This window comes from Natrix helvetica (assembly GCF_964273705.1).
Source record: "Natrix helvetica genome assembly, chromosome: 11".
In the NCBI taxonomy this organism is placed as follows: domain Eukaryota; kingdom Metazoa; phylum Chordata; class Lepidosauria; order Squamata; family Natricidae; genus Natrix; species Natrix helvetica.
In genome coordinates this window covers 12,913,409-12,936,416 of record NC_138562.1, presented here as the reverse complement: position 1 = coordinate 12,936,416, position 23,008 = coordinate 12,913,409, and the positions used below count along the sequence as shown (strand labels likewise).

General features: G+C 46.7%; 3 protein-coding genes across 3 annotated transcripts; 1 reads left to right on the top strand and 2 right to left on the bottom strand.

Moving 5' to 3' along the window:
• Positions 1-1,845: 1,845 nt before the first annotated feature.
• On the bottom strand, positions 1,846-10,397 carry RAB33A (RAB33A, member RAS oncogene family). The gene is made up of 2 exons (XM_081963731.1): positions 9,837-10,397; positions 1,846-2,419 (listed from the first exon to the last, which is right to left on the bottom strand). Exons 1-2 carry the CDS (start codon positions 10,029-10,031, stop codon positions 1,967-1,969), a joined length of 648 nt encoding a protein of 215 aa, XP_081819857.1. The 5' UTR covers positions 10,032-10,397; the 3' UTR covers positions 1,846-1,966.
• A 3,243-nt stretch (positions 10,398-13,640) lies between these two features.
• MARS2 (methionyl-tRNA synthetase 2, mitochondrial) lies at positions 13,641-18,336 on the bottom strand. The gene is made up of 3 exons (XM_081964064.1): positions 18,008-18,336; positions 17,060-17,394; positions 13,641-15,080 (listed from the first exon to the last, which is right to left on the bottom strand). Exons 1-3 carry the CDS (start codon positions 18,273-18,275, stop codon positions 13,938-13,940), a joined length of 1,746 nt encoding a protein of 581 aa, XP_081820190.1. The 5' UTR covers positions 18,276-18,336; the 3' UTR covers positions 13,641-13,937.
• Positions 18,337-18,410: 74 nt separating this feature from the next.
• LOC309397758 (uncharacterized protein) lies at positions 18,411-22,360 on the top strand. The gene is made up of 4 exons (XM_081964065.1): positions 18,411-18,596; positions 19,195-19,334; positions 20,764-20,860; positions 22,104-22,360. The coding sequence occupies exons 1-3, from the start codon at positions 18,530-18,532 to the stop codon at positions 20,857-20,859; spliced, it is 303 nt and encodes a 100-aa protein (XP_081820191.1). The 5' UTR covers positions 18,411-18,529; the 3' UTR covers position 20,860; positions 22,104-22,360.
• The last annotated feature ends 648 nt before the right edge of the window (positions 22,361-23,008 follow it).

Sequence of the window (23,008 nt, the reverse complement as noted above, 5' to 3'; positions counted from 1 at the left end):
CGTCCTTATTGCCTGTCACATGCTTGTGTGAGAACTTTTGCAAGATCGTTTGCAAGCAAAACAAGTAATTGGACTTCAGCCAGTCAGGAAAATGTGCCTTAAATTGTCCTTGCTGTCTGGATTCATAGGCCATGATGCGATTTTCCTTCATTGATAAGCTACATCTTGTCCAGTTGAATAAACTAACAATAGGATTTAGCATCTAGGGTGAACTGGGTCATTGTCAGGTGAATCCAGCCAGGGAAATTCAGCAGCCCAGACAACATATAATTAATGATCCTTAAGTTATGACTGGTCACTTAGCAACCCTTTAAAGTTACAATGGACCCCCAAAATAAGACATACAACCCAGTTACAATGTCTGTGCCACCCAGAGGTGGTATTCAGCAGGTTCTGACCAGTTCTGGAGAGCCGGTAACGGAACTTTTGAGTAGTTCAGAGAACCGGTAAATACCAACTCTGACTGGCCCCGTCCCTATCTATTCTCTGCCTCCCGAGTCCCAGCTGATCGGGAAGAAATGGGATTTTACAGTATCCTTCCCCTGCCATGCCCACCAATCCACGCCCACCAAGCCACAGCCATAGAACTGGTAGTAAAAAATTTGAATCCCACCACTGGTGAAACCTCCATCCCCTTGTGACAGCATTTGGGACTCTCAACTGCCGACACATATGTATGGCCATTTACAGCATCCTATTAGTCCTGTGAACACAATTTACAGTTTTGTTGGAAACTGGTGTTTGCTTAAGAGTTTCCAGCAAAAACTGCCCCATAGCGAACAATTTTAGCAATAGCCATAGCACTTAGAATAATATATCACTTCCTAAATGCTTTACAGCCTTTTCTAAACAGAGTCAGCCTATTGCCCCCAACAATCTGGGTCCTCATTTTACTGACCTGGAAAAAATGGAAAGCTGAGTCAACCTTGAGCCGATCATGATCTAACTCCTGCCAGCGGGCAGAGTTAGCTTGCAGTACTGCATTCTAACCACTGCATCACTGCAGCTCTCTTTAATTAAAGAATTTTACACTTATGACTGCCACGTTTGCTTAACGATTGCCACAGCAAGGTCATAAAATCAGGCATGGTCCCATGCTGACCCACTTTATGATTGTCCCAAGTTATGACTGAAATTATGACAATCCAAGAAAGGAGAATATTTGTAGCTCAGGATTGACCTGAGAGGTCCTTGATGCTCTCTGAACTTGATTGCTTTCTTGAAGACGTTTCATTACCCAACTAGGTAACATCATCAGTGCTAGAAGGGAGTGTGGTTTGTGGAATTGAGCAGGAGGGAGGGGGGAGGAAGAGGGTCCTGGGTGCTTTCTGAGCTTGGTTGTTTTCTTGAAGACATTTCATTACCCAACTAGGTAACATCATCAGTGCTAGAAGGGAGTGTGGTTTGTGGAATGGAGAAGGGAGTCGAGGAGGAGGAGGAGGAGGAGGGTTTGGGGTGTTCTCTGAGCTTGGTTGTTTTCTTGAAGACATTTCATTACCCAACTAGGTAACATCATCAGTGCTACAAGGGAGTGTGGTTTATGGAATGGAGGAAAGGAGGAGGAAGAGGAGGAAGAGGAAGAGGAGGGGGAGGAAGAAGGTCTTGGGTGTTCTCTAAGCTTGGTTGTTTTCTTCCAGACGTTTCAAACTACCGGTAAGCAACATCATCAATGTTGATAATGTTACCTTTTGGTAGTTTGGGCATTGATGATGTTAACTAGTTTGGGTGACGAAATGTCTGCAGAAAATCAGCCAAGCTCAGAGAGGACCCAGGACCCCTCAATTACAGTCAACGGGTTTCAGCGGAGGGCAGAGAAAAAGCTACACCCAAACCAAGTGTGAGCCATACAAATGTTTATTATTAATTTAACATGGAATTCACTGGAAACGAGCAACGTTGATTCAGCTTATCGAGGCACACAAAACCGCCTGCCCAGTCCTCCCAGCTCAACGGTCAAGACTGCCCTTCAGCAAGGGCAGGCGTTCCTATTGCCCGAGGCCGGCGCCAGCTGTATTTTCTGTCCCTTCCCTTGCCTCTCCATGTCCCGATAGAGTAGAGACTTATGGGCCTTCAGCCGGCAGGCCAGACACATAAAAATAGACTCCACGTTCTGACTCTCTTTCGGGTCCTTGGCGGAGGTTTCAAACAAAAGCATATTGTGGGCATCGGCAAATTTCAGGGCCATGCTGGACGGGACTTGGATTTGATCCCGCAAGTCACACTTGTTTCCCACGAGCACTTTGGGGACGAGAGCCGGGACGGCGTGGCCGTTGCACTCCTCGATCCAGTTCTTCAGGTTGAGGAAGGACGCCATCTTTGTGACGTCGTAGACAAAAACCACCGCGTGGACGTTGCGGTAGTAATGCTCCACCATGCTCTTCCGGAACCTCTCTTGGCCTGCTGTGTCCCACACCTGGACCTGGAATAAAAGAGCACAACACTTGGGAAACCCACAGATACGGCGTTCCTGCCACTTCCACTGTGAAGCCATGGATCCTTTCCTCCGTTGCGGGAATTTTCCCCTTGCTATGTCCCAAAGTTGCTTTCCCCCCCCCCCTCAAGAGGCCACTGGACTTCCTTTGTTTTTCTTTGAAGACGTTCCACTTCTCATCCAGGCAGCTTCTTCAGCTCCGACTGGATGGTGAGGAATGGAAGGAGTTATATTCCTTGTAGAGCACTGGTCATTTTAGGCTCTACACCCATTTGCACCAATCAGATCACCCTGAGGACACAGATAAACCTACAAGTGTGGCCTCAATGACCCTATAAAAGGATGCAAACGGCCAGTGGTCTGCAAGGAATATAAATGCTTCCAGTCAGAATTGAAGAAGCTTCTTTGGATGAGAAGCGAAACGATTTCAAAAGAAAAACAAACAAACAAGGAAGTCTCCTGAAAAAAGCACCTTTGGGACAACCATAACCTGGACGACTGAGAATCTCTACAGAGTTTTAGCTATTCAATTTGGGATGAATACCCTTCGAATGGTGTGGGAGTAGGAATGAATGTCCAGAGGGGAAAAAATTGCAGACTACAGGAACCATTTGCATTACTCAAGTGACCCTGAGGACACAGATAAAACCTCCAAGTGGTCTGAATGACTCTCTAAAAAGGATGCAAAGGACCAGCGGTCTGCAAGGAATATAAATCCTTCTGCTCCCCACCTTCCAGTCAGAGCTGAAGAAGCTGTTTTTGGATGAGAAGTGAAACATCTTTCCCCCCCCCCCAAAAAAACACTAGAAAGTCCAGTTGCCCCTTGAAAAAGCCCCTTTGGGACAACCATGACCTGGATGACTGAGAATCTCCATTGACATTTCCCTTGCTATAATTTATGGATATATATTTCTGGTTCCATGAAACGGGGTATTTCAAAGGACAACCTAGAAGTCCTAGAGAGGAGCCCCAGCATTCCTGACGCTAGGAATCTGGCAGATAGTGATACGTTGCTGGCCCTTGGATTTACAGATAAGTCCAGTGGTGGGATTCAGCCGGTTCGCACCACTTTGGGAGAACCGGTTGTTAATTTTCTGAGCAGTTTGGTGAACTGGTTGTTGGAAGAAATAATTAAGGCAGAGAACCAGTTGTTCAATTATTTGAATCCCACCACTGGATAGGTCCTCGGCATACGATCACAATCGAAACCAGAATTTCCATTTGCTTAGCAAGCAGGTTGTTAAGTGAGACGCAGATTATTTTTAGGAAACCCCCCCCCCTTTTTTTTTTGCCACGTTTGCTAAGCGAATCACTACGATGGTTAAGTGGTCATTAAGAGGATCTGGATTTCCCGTTGACTCTATTTGTAAGAAGTCAACTGGGAAGTGCTACCCATGGCAATCCATGGAGAATCCAAGGAGAGAAGCAACTTAGAACTGAGGAGAAATTTCCTGACAGTTAGAACAATTAATCAGTGGAACAGTTTGCCTCCAGAAGTTGTGAATGCCCCAACACTGGAAGTCTTTAAGAAGATGTTGGATAGCCATTTGTCTGAAACGGTATAGGGTTTCCTGCCTAGGCAGGGGGTTGGACTAGAAGACCTCCAAGGTCCCTTCCAACTCTACTATTGTATTGTATTATTGTATTATTATTGTATTATCCTGTGAATTGGGAACTCTAAATACAGACCAGTTGCCGAGTACTTGAACGTTGATCGCGTGCCCGTGTGACGGGCATAAGCGCGAGGATCGACTGCATTCACTTTTCTCAGGGCTGTTGTAATTTTGAACGGTCACGAAATGAATGGCTGAAACCCGAGAATTATCTACCTTCTGATCGATGGTGGGTTGCCAATTTTTTTACTACTGAACCGGGAGCAACTCACCTCTACTACTTCTTGCAAGTATCATGCAAATGTTTTCCCTCCTTCGTTTAATTCTCCTAAGGACCCTGCTTTGGCTGAGGGAGGCTCACTCTCACTCCAGGATCTCCACGGCGGAGTTGCACGTGTTGATTTGCACACTCTGGAGGAGATAGCATTGATCTCAACCTCATAACTCAGCACAGCATGATAGACCCCCCCACCCCCCCCCCCACCTGGCTCAGCAAATAGAGACCGCCTGCCACTCCCCTCATCTCCTTCCCTTCCCCAGCAGGGCTCCCTTGCACAAGCTGGCCTTTGTACTCTGGTCTCAGAAGCTACTTGGGGCTACAAAGCTATCTTTTGTCCCCAGAGGGTGTGTGAGATTGCACTGACACATAGAGCAAAACAGGGTGATAAAATAGTTTAGGACGTGAGATGATTTCAGGTGACGGGCAGGGACAGGAGCCTCTTTTGGACCATCAAACAAAGGAACAGTAAACATCCTGGAAGGGATTCATCGGAGAGAAAATATTTTGCATTTTCCTTCTTGACTTCTTATATTTTGCTTAGTTCGCATGGCTCGTTTCTCTTTTTTTCATTTTGGAGCTGTAATAAAATTATTATTTCTATTTTTTGAACTTGACTCGGCCTTATGCCTGCTCCTTAAGGTCTAGTCCTATCTCCTGAAGATCCTTTGATCCTTTTTTTCCTTAAAAGACATTTTAAAATAATAATGTTGCCTCAGCGCTACAAGTGGATGGTGGATGCGGATCATCAAATACTTCTCTCTCCAAAATCCCTCATTTTGCAAAAGGAATAGAAAAAAAAAGCAAAAGCAAAGGAAGGTTCTCTCTCTCTTTCTCTGTCTCTGTCTCTCTTTCTTTTTCTCTCTCATTCTCTCTCCCTCTCCCTCTCTTTCTCTCTCTCTTTCTCTCTCTCATTCTCTCTCTCTCCCTCTCCCTGGATACACAAAAGGTTAAAAGAAGCAATGCTTCATAGAGCCTCCCTCTCCTGCAGGAAAACTCTGAGGTCATCTTGCTCTCATCCACATGTGGGCAACACACAGAGAAAAAGGAACAAAACAGAAATAGAATAGGTTTCCACACATGTTACAGTAGGCTAAGATCGCAGTTTGCAAATTCTACATATCATGGATGGACCTGTGGTGGTCCACCAGCAGCCAGCAGAATTGGCAGCAGATTCAGACAGTGAGGAGGTTGGGGAGGAACCTGGGCCGGTCCTGGAGTCTGGGGAAGGCTCTGTGTCGGAGGCAAAGAGGGGGCCAGAGCCATATGCCAGTTATCAGCTGTCTTCAGAGTCAGGCATCAGTGAGGCAGACGAACAGCTGGAGCCTGTTCCCAGTGTGTGCATGAGCAGAGTTGCCAGACAAAGGGAACAGCTAAAGAACAGGGGTCAATTTGGGAGTAAGGCCACAGGTGGACAATGAATGGCCCCTCCCACAGGGAATAAAAAGAGGAGCAAAAGGGGAGTGGAGTTTGCAGGAGACAATTAGTTCACTTCATTGGTTCGTGACTCTCCTTGCCAAGTTTTGCAGATATCGGCCTGGCAGCTCTCCAAGCCAGATAAGGTCTGTGACTGTAAATCCTCCTTTGAAAGATTTTGCTGGCTATGACTGAGCAGAATTCACAGCAAATTAATAAAAGGGGTTTTGCCGGGACAAGGAGTTTGCTTCATGCTCTTGGGAAGCCTTGGTCAGAATAGGACCCTAACCTCTGCCTCAATATGATCTGTGAACCATGCCTTCTGACCAAACCAGAATACAGTGGATTTGCTTATGTGCTTCTATAACCCAGGTTTAACAATACACGACTACAGCTTTTGAGTGACATGTGGGTCTTATAGTACAAATAGGAATTAAAAGTGGGCAAGCAGCTAGCAAAAAGTTCCTTAAGCTTTGATTTTCCATATGACAACTGAAGCGAGATTGTTAGATGTTCAGAAGTGGAAAGGTTTGACACGACCCACAATGGAGGAATGGTTGAGGGAGATGAAGGAACTTGCAGAAATGGCTATCTTTGATTAGAGAAAAGAAAATACCCATGTTTATAACTGACTGGAAACCCCGTATGGACTTCTTGCATGAAACAGAAACAAAATGGATCTAATAGTTGTGGTTTCGATGATCGGGAAAAAAATGGGATAATAGAAAAAGTTAGGTTTTTTTGTAATCATATAGTAAGAGATAGTTTTGTATTTGCTACAAAGGAATTTGGATGCAGGTTTTTTTAAAAAAATTCTCTCTCTTTGTTCTCCTTATTCGTATCGGTTTCTGTTCGATTAATGTTCTCTTTTTTTTTTAAAAAAAGTAGGAACTAAAGATTATTGCTACTTTTGAAACAATGGAAGAATACAGAATCTGCGTTTCTTCCAGGATTCAGGGCAATTCAAAAACCCGAATCCTTCTGCAATTGTTCCAATAAAAGTATCTTTCTAACTTTTCCAGACTCCTATTTATCCATCCATCCACCCACTTTTATTAGCACTAGACTTCTGATGGCTACCCAGGATACAACAGATAGCATCAAATGGGTTATAGTTTACAGATGACCACTTCTCTAATGTGCAAAGGGAAAGAAAAAAGAAGCTTTCCTAGGCATCTCATCCTGTTTTCTTCCACGGAAAAAACAACAGAAGGATTCTCAGTGGTACCTGTGTTAAAACAGATGGATTTGTAATCTTGGTCTTCTCACATCTCCCTTTTTGCCAATATCAGATTTTTGCCAATGGGATAAATAAAGCCCTGATGATGAGGGCATCCAAACATTACCAAACCAGTTCATCCATGCATCATCATCATCTGATCTGGGCAAAACAACAATCTATGTTGAATGAAGCATGACAGCTTAAATATTGATTCCTCTCAAAGGGGATTTTGGAGATCTGTGCACAGCTCACCCAGCACTGAACAACGACACACTCACCCACAAACAAACAAACATATTTTAATGTCCTCGTTCTAGCCATTGTCTGCCCACTGCAGGATCAAAGATTTTCCAAATATTTCCTTCTATGATGGGGGCTTTGACGAGGGGAAGGGGCTTGTGTTGGTAAATGAAATTGTGGGTGATGTCTTTGGACATGCTTGTCCATTTTGGTCACCCAAGGCGAACAGACCACGATCAATACCCCAGATTAACACCAATCACCAATCACATCTGCCAACCCACATTGGACCAGCATGGCAGACTATAGTCTAATTCCTTCAACATGTCAATACAACCTCAAACATTTTAATATACATTTGAGTATAGAAAACAAAGAGCCAGTTAGGTGTAGTGGTTAAGGGATCAGGCTCGAAGCTGGGAGGCTGGGAGTTCTAATCCCACCTTAGGCACAAAACCGGCTGGGTGATCTTCGGCCAGTCACTTTCTCTTAGCCCTAGGAAGGACGCAATGGCAAACCACTTTCTAAAAACCCTTACCAAGAAAACTGCAGGGATCAATCTAGTCAATTGGTCATGATGGATGACAAAATATATACATGTATATAATATATACCATGTTTTCCCACCGTCTTATTTTCTTTTGACTCCCAAAATAAGCGCTTGGCCTTATTTTCAGGGAGGTCTTATTATTTTTGAGGTGCAGGAAGCCCCTTAACCATGGCTGGTGGCCCACAGATCAGCTGATCCAGACAGGGCTGGAAGTTCTGTTTATGGCATACTCTTGCCAGTCCAAGCATTCCTGAGCCTGGCGCTCTTCTTGCGGCCGCCACTCACAGAAGGGGCGCGGTAGCTCGGATTTGCGGGAGTGGCCTCCACGAGGCCGTTCCGCATGGATGGCAGGCGCATGGGGGCATGTGGGGCATGTTCCCGCCCCCTTTCCCCCCCAGGAAGTGGCGGGGATCGGCTGCACATGCGTTTAAATATTTTAACGGAGGATTATTTTCGGGGAAGGGGCGCATTCGCTCAAAAGCCCAATTGGGCTTATTACCCAGGGAAGTCTTATTTTTGGGGAAACAACAGGGTGCATTAACATCATATGCAAATATATAATGCACATAATATGTACGCACAAAGCATATACACAGATTTATTGAGTTTTCTCCGTGGAAAATGGCAATTTGGATCCCTTGGCAACTGGGGTGGGTGCAACGGTTCCAAAAATATTAAACTGGAGAAGCCATTGTTATGAGATCCAAACCAGGGAAATCAAATCTGAATGTCCTAATGAGTCACGCCATTCAGTAGATGACTTCAGGCCAGTGGTTTTCACACTCCCCCTTCCCACTTGACAGGGCTGGGTGGGGGGAAATGAGGGAGGGCGAAGAGAAGACATCAATGATTTAAATGAAAAAAAAAGAGGCTAGAGCCAGGCATTGCATTAGCCACACATTGCATTAGAAGGATTCGTTAGGGTTCTCTGAACAATTGGCTGCTTAAGGCAAGATCCTGATTCTGAAAACCGGTGTGATTAGTGCTTTAAGTTGCTAGTCTCAATTCAACTCCAAGCTGAACAGGTAAAACTTCGGGCTAGTCACTTTCCCAAGGTTGACCTACCTCACAAGGTTGTTGTTGTGTGTGGGGGAAACAGGAGCATTCCTGAAACAAAGCATCTAACTCTAAGCTAGGTGCTACAAACACATACACCCAATAAATTCAGAAACGATGTAAACAGTAAATGGTAACAGAGTCAGAAGGGACCTTGGAGGTCATCTAGTCCAACCCCCTGCTCACGCAGGAAACCTGTACTAGGGATTCGAACCGTGGCCACGTTCACACAGCAGGTAGCTCAAAACCCAGCCAGGACACGGACCAAACCGTCTCCTTGCCTGACCCTTCCTGGAGGACTTCCAGCCCTTTTAGAGAATGAGATCAGGAGCTCTCCCCTCCTCTGTTTTGCATTCCCTGGAGATTAACCAGGTGTAGAACAGAGCTGGAAGGGACCTTGGAGGTCTTCTAGTCCAGCCCCCCCCCTTCAAACAGGAGAAGAACCTATACCGTTTCAGACAAGTAACTGTCCAGTCTCTTCTTTAAAAACCTCCAGTGGTGGAGTGCCCCCAGTTTCTGGTGGCTGGCTGTTCCCCTGGTTCATTGTTCTCCCTGTTAGGAAGTTTCTCCTTCATTCCAAGTCGATTCTCTCCTTGATCCGTTTCCATCCATTGTTTCTCCTCCTGCCTTCCGGTACTTTGGATAGAGAATGATTTGTCCACCACCCCCTCCTCTTCTTTGGGGGCAGCAGCCCCTCCAAGAATACAGAAATAATGCTATCTAGCTGCATTCGAACGACCCCTCTCTAAATCCCAAACCCAGGGCTTCTAGGGTTTCTGGCTTATAGGCAATCAGGGTTTATGGACTATCCAGAGATGATGTCACGGGAAGGCGGCTTCAGTAGGATGGAGGGAGGGAGGGAAGGAAGGATGGATGGATGGAAGAAGAAGACAAGCCTCGAGCCCTCCCGGACCAGCGGTGAAGGGTGGAAGAAGGGAGGAGGGAGGGTCGCCAAGAAACCGGGTACCCAGCATCTCTCCTCCGCCCCCCCCCCCCGAAGGATGCTCCCGCGGGCCCGGTCCCCGCCTTACCTTGATGTGCTCCCCGGCGATCTCCACCGCCTTCTCCCTGAAATCCACGCCGATGGTGGCCTCGGTGCTGGCGGGGAAGGTGCCGCCGCAGAAGCGGACCGTCAGGCAGGTCTTGCCCACGTTGGAGTCCCCGATGACAATGATCTTGAAGATGCGCGCCTGCACCGACTGCTCCAGCGAGGCTTCCAGCTCCATCCCGGCGGGCGGAGAGGGCGAGCGGAGGAGCGGAGGCGACGGGCGGGGAAGCGGGCTCAGCAGCGCCGCTGCACCGGCAGAACCAGCCGGAGGGACGAGGGGCGGCCGAGCCTCAGCCGCCCGAGAAGCCTCGTTTCGCCGCCGGCCGGGAGCCGCCCCTGGGGCCGCTCGGCCATTGGCTGTCGGGCGCCAGCCGGCTTCCAGCGCCCAGCCCGGCTAAAGGCGGAGCTACAGCCCGCAGCTGGAGACCGGAGGGCGGCGCTCCTCTCCTCTCCTCTCTCCCCTCCGCCGGCTCTCAGCAATCGGTTCGCGAAGGCTGGATGAGCCGTAGAAGGGAGGCAGGGCGCTGCGCAAGCCCCGCTTAATTCTCTCTCGATGGGCGGTGGGCTGGGCTGGACCTTCCCCCCGCCCCAAGAGTGCTTAATGCTTAGAATTGGAAGGGACCTTGTAAGGTCATCTAGCCCAACCCTCACCCCAAGCAGGAGACCCTGCCTACACCACTTCTGGCAAATGGCAGTCCAGATGCTTACAGATTAACAGAGTTGGAAGGGACCTTCAAAGGTCATCTAGCCCAACCCTCACCCCAAGCAGGAGACCCTGCCTACCCCACTTCTGGCAAATGGCAGTCCAGATGCTTACAGATTAACAGAGTTGGAAGGGACCTTCAAAGGTCATCTAGCCCAACCCTCACCCCAAGCAGGAGACCCTGCCTACCCCACTTCTGGCAAATGGCAGTCCAGATGCTTACAGATTAACAGAGTTGGAAGGGACCTTGAAAGGTCATCTAGCCCAACCCTCACCCCAAGCAGGAGACCCTGCCTACACCACTTCTGGCAAATGGCGACATTCATGGAGACGTGGGCATCAAGAGGGCAGGTTCCTAAAATCCAAGAGAGGGGAAAGGGGACTAGTTTGGGGTTTCCATCATGTTGCATTGAACAGGTACGAGCAGAAGTTCAAATTTGGGGGCCAGTCCCTCCCAAGCTTTATCCAGGGGCAGGGAGAAGAGAGGCAGGACCTTTTACTTAAAAGAAGGCACGGTGTCCAATAATAAAATGGGGGGGGGGGCATGCTTGCTTTCCTAATCGTAATTTTCCCTTTTTAAGCACAGCTTTTAAAAGGGATCTTGGTTCTGAAGGGTGAGAATTGCACCCTGAAAATAACACTTAGGTGACATCCTGTTAGAAATGAACGAACATTTTGATCTCTGAAATGTAATGCTGGGGAGTGAGGGTGGGGACAGAAATCACATTGATATGTTTAAAAAAAATTGTATTAGCTACACCTAATCTGCTTATTTGGGACGCGGTGGCTCAGTGACTAAGATGCTGAGCTTGTTGATTAGAAAGGTTGGCAGGTTGGCAGTTCAAATCCCCAGCACCGCGGGGTGAGCTCCCGTCCCTTGTCCCACCTTCTGGCAACCTAGCAGTTTGAAAGCATGTAAAAAATGCAAGTAAAAAAATAGGAACCACCTTTGGTGGGAAGGCAACAGCGTTCCATGCGCCTTCGGAGTCTAGTCATGCCGGCCACATGACCACAGAGACTATTTCAGACAGCAGTGGCTCTTCAGCTTTGAAACAGAGATGAGCACCGCCCCATAGTCAGGAACGACTAGCACATATGTGCGAGGGGAACCTTTATATTTAATACACTTACTGGCTGTTAATTTCGTGTATTTTTCCCTTCTGACACAATGAAAAATTAACTTATTAGAATATTTTGGAAAGATTCTAGAGAAATCATTGCCAAGGATTAGGAGAGGAAACATTTATCATTTTGGGGCCTTAGTGAGTTGGCCCAGTTGGTTAATTCCCAATTCTTTATGCGTTTCCTTTCACCTTTTGGAGCTGTCTTGCCCCATCGAAATTACATTAATCTATTTTATTATGATGATTTTTTGGGTACAGGGAGATTCACTTGTAAGATTTCAAAACTGATTTTAAAGACCTATGAACCAATGGTTCCCATTTTAAGAACTTGGAATACATGTGGTTAGGTTTGCAATGTTCGGTGCTTATTTTCATGCCAATGGGTAATTACATGAGCACCAACAAACTGCCTTCTGGAGAAATTAAAAAACTACTTCGTCTCTTACAGCTTCCAGTATTAGCTGCTATAAAAGCTTTTATAGCACCCATAAATTGAATGCACACATGTAAAATGGCATTTCTTCACTCAATAAGAAGGCAGTAGAAATCACTCTTTCTGATTTCAGCTTTTTGCAGCCTCTTTTAAATGTTCTCCCAGGAGTTTGCAACAGCACAACAGGAATATATCACCTCAAACTACTTCTGATTGTTTGTCTCCTCCGGCTCTTCCAAGTGGTAAATAAATCAAGCAATTAATATGGTTTTTTAAAAAAAACTGCAGAACAGAGAAAGAAGAGAGTGAAGTAATAACACGTGTAGAAAGAATAAATATCTGTGGAAACAACAAAAGGATACTGCGGCTTTGTTGCAATGTGGGAAGGCTTTGGCAATGAGTGGCAAAATACGAACCATAATACTTCCAACCTTTAACATTGGGCTTAACATAAGGTTGTTTTCCTACAGCAGAGTTATTTCGGTTGTTCAGTGCAACGTTCATTTTTTTACTTGATTTACTTAATTCCATACATCTTGAGAAGACGTATTGTCAAAATTCAAGTGAGTGACACTAGAACAGGGGTGTCAAACTCAAGGCCCGTGGATCAGATTCGGCTCAAGGGGTGCTTAGATCTGGCCCACTGGGCTGGGCTGGGCTGGAAACAGAAAAGGATCGGCCTATGGTGCCTCTCTGCCAGTGAAAAAGAGTTCAGGGGGATCCGTTTTCGCTGGCAGAGGGCTAGCAAAACAAAACTAAAAGCCAAACAAAAGGAGAATAACAGAATAACAGAGTTGGAAGGGACCTTGGAGGTCTTCTAGTCCAACCCCCTGCTTAGGCATGAAACCCTAAACCATTTCAGACAAGCGGTTGTTCCATCTCTTCTTAAAAACTTCCAGTGTTGGAGCATTCACAACTTCTGGAGGCAAGCTGTTCCACTGATTAATTGTCCTAGCTGTCAGAAATTTCTCTTTAATTTCAGGTTGTTTCTCTTCTTGATGAGTTTCCACCCCATAGTTTCTTGTCCTGCCCTCAGGGGCTTTGGAGAATAAGTTGACTCTCTCTTCTTTGTAGCAGCCCCTGAGATATTGGAACGCTGCTATCATTTCTCCCCTGGTCCTTCTTTTCAACTGTTGGAAGAAATATCCGTCTCGGTTCAGTTCCAAGTGGGAAGAAAGACACTGGAAACATGGAGAATATATAGTTATTTCCCTTGTTCCATTTGAGTGTGGAAGAAGGGACAGGAAAGGAGAAAGGGAAAGGAAACAGAAAAAGAAGAAGGAAAGATGGGAAGAGAGAAAGGAAGGAAAAATAAGGGGAAGGAAGAAGAAAGGAGAATGAAGAGGGAAGGAAAAAGAAGAAAAGGAAGGAAGGAAGATTTTAATGAGAGTGAGGGTCTCAGGGAGGTCCTGCTTTAGCACTTGGCCACCACAGGTGCCCCCAACACGTCCCATGTCACGCCCATATGGCCATCCACACACATTCCCAGGCCCCCTACCCCAACACGCCCACCCCCCACCCCTCCGGCCTTCCAAGATCAAACACAACCCTGACACGGCCTTCAATGAAAGTTTGATACCCCTGCACCAGGATATTAAAAAATGTAACTCCACAAGGAGTCCGCATAAAGCTAAAAACAACAACTTTGAGATCTGAGTTAGCTGCATATCATATGAAGCCTTTTCCCCGCTTTATTTTAGTTCACCCTGACTGCACCTTCTCACAAGTCTGAGTTCTTCTCTTAAAAACAAAACAAAACTAAGAATTTGCACGGGAGACAAATTCCTTGCGTGTCCGATGAAGTATCTATTCTAATTGCTGGCTTCATATTTTTCTCAGCCTGGGAAACAGGAGACCAGGATCCGTCCCGAGCTTCCGGCCTTCAAAGGGGCACCTTCTGCCATGATAGCGAGGGAGAAACTCCAAGTCTTTCAGAGATCTTTCTGTAGAAGAAACGGCCAACCTCGAGAGAAGCTTGTCAGCCATGGCTGGGATTATCGGTTGCAGGAGAAGCCCATACACCCGAAGACATTCCAGGGCGACGTGGAGAATGGTCTCCAGCCACTGTCGCTCTGCGGGGTCCTCCGGGCACAGTTTCCACGGCCTGTGCCTCTGGACGAAGCCATTGGTCTGCCTCACGCACTCCATGACGGATTCCAGAGCCTTGTAGATCTGGAAGCGGTCAAAAGAGGCGCTCACTTTCATAGGCAGGCTCTCGACCGATGACACCAGCTTGTAATCCTCTGCTAGGGCCTTGCCAGATCCGTTTTGAATCTCACCGTCCCTCGGGAAGCAGGTCTCGGAGAAGATGGGGTAAGTCCCTCCAGGATTCAGGGCAGAAGCCGTGCACCGGTTTAGGAGGCCCCCTAAGGCGTCGGCCAGCTCCGCGTTGAGAAGCTTAATCACCTTCTCGTCATAATAATCGCAATCCCGCTCCGGGACACCCTGCCTCAGCAGGAAGTACCGAAAACCATCTACCGTGTAGTTCCGCAAGCACTCCTTAGGGTCAACCACATTGCCCAAGCTCTTGGACATCTTCTGTCCTTGCACCGTCCAATGAGAATGGACCCAAATCCGCAAGGGGGGCTCCAGGCCTGCAGCCATCAGCAAAGCAGGCCAATAGATGGCGTGGAACTTGAGAATGTCCTTGCCCACAATGTGGCAAACAGTGGGCCACCAGGCCCCATGCTTCTCGGGGTAACCTACAACTGTCAAGTAGTTGACCAGGGCATCCACCCAGACGTAGATGGTTTGGGTCGAGTCCCCAGGGACAGGGATGCCCCAATGTAGCCGGTCTCGGTCACGAGATACAGAGAGATCCGGGAGGTCCCCTTCCAGCCATTGGAGGACTTGCTGGTAGTAGGGCTCGGGACTTATGGCGTCCTTATTCTCGTGCAGCCATCGTTGCAACAGCTCCTGGAACTTGGAGAGCTTGAACATGTAGTTTTTCTCCCTGGTCCAATGCACCTGAGATGCAGGAGAGAAGATATCACAAGGTTTTTCCTTGTTTCATCAACCTCTCCCAGACAATATGTATTTACCCAAGTATTTATATTAGAATAGAAGAGAAGAGAAGAGAGTAGAAGCGAATAGAATAGAATAGTGCAGAGTAGAATAAAACAGAATAAAGAAATAGAATATAATTTTTTTATTGGCCAAGTGTGTTTGGACACACAAGGAATTTGTCATTAGTGCATATGCTCTCAGTATACATAAAGAAAAATAAAATAAAATCATCAAGAATCGTAAGATACAACACTTAGTGATAGTCATAGGTTACTAATAAGCAATCAAGTCATGCTAGGAAACAAATAAAACAATATAAATTGAAAGATACAAGCAACATGGTTATAGTCATAGGTGGGAGGAGATAGGTACTAGGAAGGATGAGAAGAATAATAGCAATACAGTCTTAGTAAATAATTTGACAGTGTTGTGGGAATTAGTTGTTTAGCAGAGTGATGCCATTCGGGAAATGTCTGGTGTCCATTTTTAATTAATGTCTATTTTTCCTTCTTTAGAGCTGAAGGCCGCATGCATGGATCAGAAAGCTTTCCTCCCACCAAGGATCTCATCTTTCTAGCTTCAAAAAGCTAGCAGCGTCGGGTGCCTGCTTTTCCACAGCTTTCTTGGGCTGCATCTTTTCTTCACGCTACTCCTCTTTTCTATTCTGCTAATCTTTGCTTATCATCTGGTGTAACGCAGGTGTCAGCTTAGAAACCAGGAGACTATGAGTTCTAGGCCTCCCTTAGGCACAAAAGCCATGTGGGTGACTTTGAGCCCATCATTCTCTCAGTCCAACCCTACCTCACCAAGTTGTTGTGGGGAAGAAAGGAGGAGGCGGGAGTATTAGGTACATTCACCGCCTCAAGTTGAACCTACACATATAAGTGGAATAAACATCTAATGATAATAGAATAATACAGAGACTCTGTAGATGATTCAGATGTCTCCAATCTGACCGTACTGTAGTCATGGGTACATATTATTATTATAGACAGTTTGGTGCAGTGGTTAAAGTGCTGGCCAAAAACCAGGAGACTGTGAGTTCTAGTCCTGCCTTAGGCACGAAAGCGGGCTGGGTGACTTTGGGGCCAGGCCCTCTCTGAGCCCAACCCACCTCAAAGGGGTGGTATTGTGGGGTAAATAGAAGGAGGAAGGTGCTGTAAGGTTTTTGAATCCAGCTCAGAATCTGATAATTCCAATGAAACTCTGAATATGAGGCTACTGACAATCAGTTTTTATTTTCTGCAGAAAGCAAAAAGACCTGACAGCATTTTAGTCTCACACCTTAACAGAGCAGGCTTAGAGAGAGAGAAAAAAGGAGGTGCGAGCCTCACGGTGCAGTCGTTGTGAACAAAAAACTTTTTGTCCAAATTCTTATAGTCTTTGCACAGCTTGCACAGATCGTCATAGTGTTAGAAACATGATTTCATGTTACACAAACCTCATGATTTTTCTCAGCGCACCGAAAACCATAGACTTTAGAAGAGGAAAGAAATATGTTTTCTGGCATATAAGACAGAGCTTATGAATGATAAACACGCATTGCAAGTTGCAAGCAAAGTTACTTGACTAGGCTAAGCTTGGCAATTCTCCTAGAAGTTTTATCTATGAAATTGGCACTTAAGGTGACAATGGAGCTTCCTCTCAACAGCAATTTAACAAAAGCTCAATTAGGTTACACTCTGTGCATACTATAATCCTTTAGGGGGTCCTCTCAGTGCCTTAGGCATGAATTACCTAAAAAGTAACAAAGGCGGGGATAAACATTTAATAAATAAATAAAATATTATGCTATCTGGTGCTTGCACATTATTGGTGGGGCATGTGCAGAAAGCACAGCACAGAATAACTGGATTCACACATCTCTTATGACCAAACCATGAGTGAAGCTGAATGACTCAAGGCACTAAGAGAACTTGCCAGGGTACATCATACCATACCTGGTGCCCGCTCTCTACGGAAACCATCTGCTTGCTCCCTCGGGCATCCGCAGACTCCGTCACCTGAGAGGCTGCCAAAAAGCTCTCTTCTGCTGTGCAGTACCACCCTTCGTAGTCAGCTTCATAGAGCCAGCCTCCATCCTGCAAGGCAGCCCAGAAGCACTCCACAGCCTGCCAGTGCCGCAGCTCTGTAGTACGGATAAAATGGGTGTAGGAGATGCCTGCCTGGGCAAAGAGCTCCCGGAATTCGGCTGATACGCGGTCGCAGAAGTTTTCCGGAGAAATACCTGCGGCTGCCGCTGCAGTCTGGATTTTCAAGCCATGCTCATCCGTTCCTGGCAAAGGAAACAGGATAGGTCAATTGGTTAAGAGGACAAGAGGCAGCCTTCTCCAACCTCTGCTGGGAGGGCTACTCCATAGATTCATATTGATGAGATCGGCATATAAATTTGAATCTATATATATAAAAGGCAAATACCACTCACTCATCACCAAAATCTCCAGAACCGTGAAAGCACACACGCAGGATCCCTAAAAACCTCCCTCCACGTTGATCTAAGTTTCACCCAGGAGTTTCTAGCTGACTCCCTACGACTCCCTTGCTTGCAAAACAGACTACTCCATTCATAGCAGATCTTTTGCATCCTGGTTAGAAAGAACCCTCTCTATTTTTGGAAGCCCGCGCGCTTCCACTCGTGAAAGCACACACGTGGGTTCCCCAAAAGCTTCCAAAACGGACTACTCCATTCACAGCAGGTCTTTTGCATGCTGGTTAGAAAGAAGCCTCTCTACCTCTCTATCTAATCGCGCTTCCACTCGTGAAAGGACACCCGCGGCTCCCCCAGGAGTTTCTATCCGACTCCCGCGCTCGCCAAGCAGACCGGCGGCTGCAAAAAAACAACCACCCTTGGACCCTCATGCAGAAAGCTCCCCCATCACCCCGCAGACCTGTAGCCAGCCGCCCTCCCTCGCAGCCCAGCAACTGCCGGTGCCGGTGCAAAGCATCAGCCAGCACGGCCGAGTAGAGATGCCCGATGTGGGGCGGCCCGTTCACGTAGAAGATAGGCGTGGAGAGGAGCAGCCGCCTCCGCCTCCGGGACTCGCAAGAACCCCGCCGGAGGAGCCCCCCGCCCGACTGCTCCGCCAAGCCCCGAAGGAGCCCCGGGCGGAGAAAGCAGCGCGCGGCGCGAGCGTGGAACGGCTGCATGGCTGGCATTTGCCCGGGGCACGGCCACACCCCTTCGCTCGCTCCTCCGGCCACGCCCCCGACGGGGACCTAGAACAGAGTGCGGATGCCTAGAGCGGCGCGACCGCGAGCGAGTGAGCGCGCGCCCCCCGCAAGGGCAAAGCGGGCGAGCGCTGGTGCGCGTGCGCACGAGAGGACGGAAGGACGGCCGCTGAGGGGGAAGGAAGGAGCCGCTGACTGAGGAGAAGCCGCCGCTTGCCGCCCCCGTCGTCGTCGTCATCGTCATGTCCCGCTTGGGAGCCACCCTGCTGCGGGCGGCGGGCCCGAGGGCGCGTTTCCTGGAGGGCTCAGGTGAGCGGAGCATCGCCGGGAGGGGGACAACCTGAAAAGGTGTCGAGGGGGAGGGGCTTGTGCGGAAGCCGTAGGGAAACCCCCCCCCGACCTGCAGTCCCTAACATTTGGGGGGGATCTCGCTTGCCTGGGGGCTATTTTAGTGGTCCTCATTTGCTCATCCCAGCCAGCCCCCCCAAAGCCCCCCTCGACCCGCAGGGACACCCTACTCCCACTTCCCGAGCGAAATCCAGTGGTCGCGAGTTCCGCAGGATCCGCTAAACGGCCTGGCTGCCCGCCCGCTCGTCGCCAAGGTTGTGTGACAGGCGCAGGACGGAAGTGGGTGCCCTTAAGTTTAATTTAATTTAATTTGCACACATACACGTTTTGTGTGTGTCTTATGTTTATTATGTTATGTTTATATTATGTTACCTTAATATATAATAATATATAATAAGTATAAACATAATATAACATAATAGATATGAGAGAGAGAAATAGATAAGAGATATAAGAGATAAGATTCTAATTAAGGTGGTCGTGCTTGGCCTTGTTTTCATCCAAGGCTTATGAAAGTGCCTCATTGACCATCTTCCCTCCTAATCAATTGTGTTTCCAGGCCTCTTTCAACAATGGAAGGCTCCCTCTGAAGGACAACCTTGCAGACAAATGGCCACCTCTAGCTATGCGTGGCGGCACAACAAAACGCTCTATACCTTTATAGCCATAACCCTCTTTGGAATTGGAAATGCCTTCTATGTAAGTAGAGAAGCTTCCCTAGAACAGGAATCCCGTCTCCTCTAACACCGTGGTTACCGTAACCCGTACTTCTGCTTCTCCCCTCCACCTCCCACCTGGGTTTCTCTGCAGAATCTTAAGGGGACCCTTAATACCTAAGAAGTTAGTGGTGGGCTTGGTTCAAACTTACCCTTTCTCCTCTCGTCGTTTCAATTAATTTCCTAGCAGGTCACTCGGAAGACATAAGAGAAAGGAAATAATGCCTTCTCACTATCTGATGTATAAAGCCAACTTGCAGTCGTAGATAGCAATAGCACTTAGACTTATATACTGCTTTATAGTGCTTTTACAGCCCTCTAAGCGATTTACAGAGTCAGCCTATTGCCCCCAACAATCGGGGTCCTCAGATGCTGCAGAAACCAGACCCTTGGATGTCAGAGACAATTTCCATTCTTTTTAAACCTGGGAGTTGTGCACTTTGGAAAGGAAAGGTCAGTTGGATGTGACCCTGACATTGGTCATGAGAATCCACGGGCTCTACTTCATTATGCAGGAAGTGTTCATTGAGGCGGCCACCTCACCGATTTGAGTTTGGAAGGGTGATACCGTGTTGTCCCGAAAATAAGACAGGGCCTTATTTTCTTTTGACCCCCCCCCACATTTTGCTTGGGCCTTATTATCGGGGGGGGGAGGGCTTGTTCTGCCTCCAGCTCGTTTGCCTTCCTGCCTCACCATGCCAAACTCCCCCTGCAGGGCTGGGCTAGGGCAGCACTGCTGCCGCTGCCATATTCCGAGCATAACCAGCTTCCAAACTCCGGAGATCCGCTGCCGAGTCTTCCGGCAGCGGCCGCTTTGGGACTATGCTCTGTTTGGAAGCCGGTTATGCTCGGAGCATGGCGGCAGTGGCAGTAGCAGGGTGGTGGCGGCAGCGGGGCGGCGCCCTGGCCCAGCCCTACAGGGAGAGTTGGGCATTGTGAGGCAGGGAGGCATGCGAGCTGAAGGCAGAACAAGTGCTCGCGCAACCTCTCTTTCCAGCCGGGCATAGCGCCATGTGGCTTAGCGCCTTTGGGATATTACTGGGTCGGTGAGTGGCGCTCTGCCCGGCTGGAATGGGGTGTTGCCGGGCGGCTGCTCGTGAGAGCAGCTGCCCGGCAACCCCCCACTCCAGCTGGGCACAGCGCCACCCACCAACCTAGCGGTATCCCAAAGGCGTCAATGTGAGCGCCTTTGTCCCCCCTCCCCCAGGTTCCTGCGGCTTTGCGCCTTCGGGATATCGCTAGGTTGGTGTGTGGCGCTCTGCCTGGCTGGAGGGGGAGGGTTGTCCAGGGGGACAATTTATTTGTAAAATAGAGCAATTTTAGTTACAGCAAAATACAAACTTGGAAAAATTGGGGGTTTCTCCCCTGCCCCCTATAGTATTATGGTAAATCTTGCCTTTTTGGTTGCACAGGGATATGAAATTATGAGAAGGGCTCGACAGCGTGATGTGGATCGTGCAGAGAGGTACGAACGCATGGAGCGCCAGATGAAGGCACTTAGGCATTAAGGTAGGAGTGAAGTGGTAGCAGATTGGCTTTTTATAACTTAAATTTGTAGGCTTTCAACTCCGAGGCGGAATTCTTAAGTGGCCTTTTGTAGACTAACTATGAAAATGTCCAGGGACTGATGATCTCCAGCAGTAATAAAGCCAGGACCAACCTTGAAGTGATTCTGGAGTAATTACACCCAGGAATTTAGGGATGAAACATTCACCCAAATCTTTTAGTGGCAAAATATTATTTTCTTCCCCTGTTATTGCTCATGTGGAAGTTCCTGTAGAATTAATTCCTGCATAATACATTACAGATTAATTTACAACCATATTTTTACATGTCGTATGTTTATCTTTGTTTAATCCCACTCCCAAAGCACAGGTCCCAGTTTCTATGTTAAGTAAGGACCAATATTCTCCAACCAATCACTCTCCAAAAGTGTTGAGCGATCTTTCTCAGTTCTACCCAAATCTAAACACTAATAAGGAAGACACGCTATTGGATTCAACAAATTTTAATAAACTAAATAGGGCAGTGTTTTTGATTTTCACTTGAAAGAACTAAAAACTATACTGTTGTGATATCCCAAAAAACCATGCAGTAATTCTTGATTCTTTGTGAAATTCCTTCAGCTCTGTGAAGCTGCATTCAATTTGCACTAATCTCAGAATCTGTTTTGGAGTACAGAGAGGTTCACTTGTAAGATTTCAGACTAAATTTCCAGACATGGAAATAGTTCCATTAAGATGAACAAGAACTTTGACCATGGTTATGATTAGGCTGTTCAGTATATATTTACATGCTAATATTTAATGATATTATATAAGTGTGGCAAATTGCCTTCTGGCTAAATTTAAAAAACAAACAAACTATGTCTCTTGCAGCTTCCAAAATTAGCTTCTAGAAAGACATTGGCTCTTGTATATATTTTTTTTACCTACTAGTGAGTTTTGGTAGCTTATTTCATTTATCCTGTCCTTTCCCCCCTCCCCCCCATCTCCCTCTGTGCAATAATTATATATCTGATATTTTAATAACCTGCCTGCAAAAATGTATCCGCTGTCAGGCAAAACACTTTTTATGAAATTTTATCACTCCTTGTGAGAAAAAAAATATCAACAAGAACTCAGAATTTTATAGCATTCATAAAGTTGAAGGCCCGTAAGTAAAAATGGCATTTGATCTGTCAATAAGAAATCTGTAGAAATCACACTCTCTTACTAGTTGTAGCTTTGTTGACTTTCTAATCTTCTTCCAGGACTTGACAGCACCAGAATCAATATCAACTAAAGCTACATCCAATTAATCATCTCCCCTGGCTCTTCAAAGTGGTAAATAATTCAATTAATATGGGGAATGTTAAGTCCAGAATACAGAAACAGCCATGAAGATCAGTTGAACACTGCAGTCAAAGATTTGATGGCAGTTTCCTTACTTTAAACACAAAACTTTTCACAGTGACACAATTGTATTTAGAAGTGTCAAGAAATAAAAACATGTGGAAAGAATATAGAATCTTGTGCTTTGTTATTGGCAGTGATTGGGGATTTTATCTTTTAGCTTCTACATTTTCTCATCTGCAAAGACAGACATAAATATGTATGAATAGAAAGCACAGAAAAAGCCTCTTTGCTTGTACAGCAATAGGGAAAAATAGCTACTTGACTTTTTATTCCTACAGTCAAAACAATAATTTTAGTATCTTCTTTTAACACTGTTGTTTCATTCATATGAAATGAATTCATCACAGATTTTTTTTCCCTCCCCAAACCCCAAAGAATAATTTTCCTGGTATAAATGTTTAATATTTTATTAGCAAAATATTCTCCACCAACCAGTTTCTTTGAGAGAATGTGAGAAAGCATAAGAGGAACCATGGCAACAAAATCTGGTTGCTGCATGAAATATTTATCAGTCTTGCTGCCTTTGAGTGATCAGAGTTAAAAGATACCAGAGGAGAATAACCCAAATCCTAGTAATCCAAAACAATGGAGCATCTTGTGATAAAATCCTTGTCTCAGCAAATCAGAGGGCCAAACAGGACAATGCAGTAAATTTTCAATACATTCAGCGAGTAGCTTATTTTTCTTGATTAAAATATACTGGCTAGGTGGGGACAGCAGTGAGAAATGATCTATTCAGTCATAACAAAATCTGTCCAAA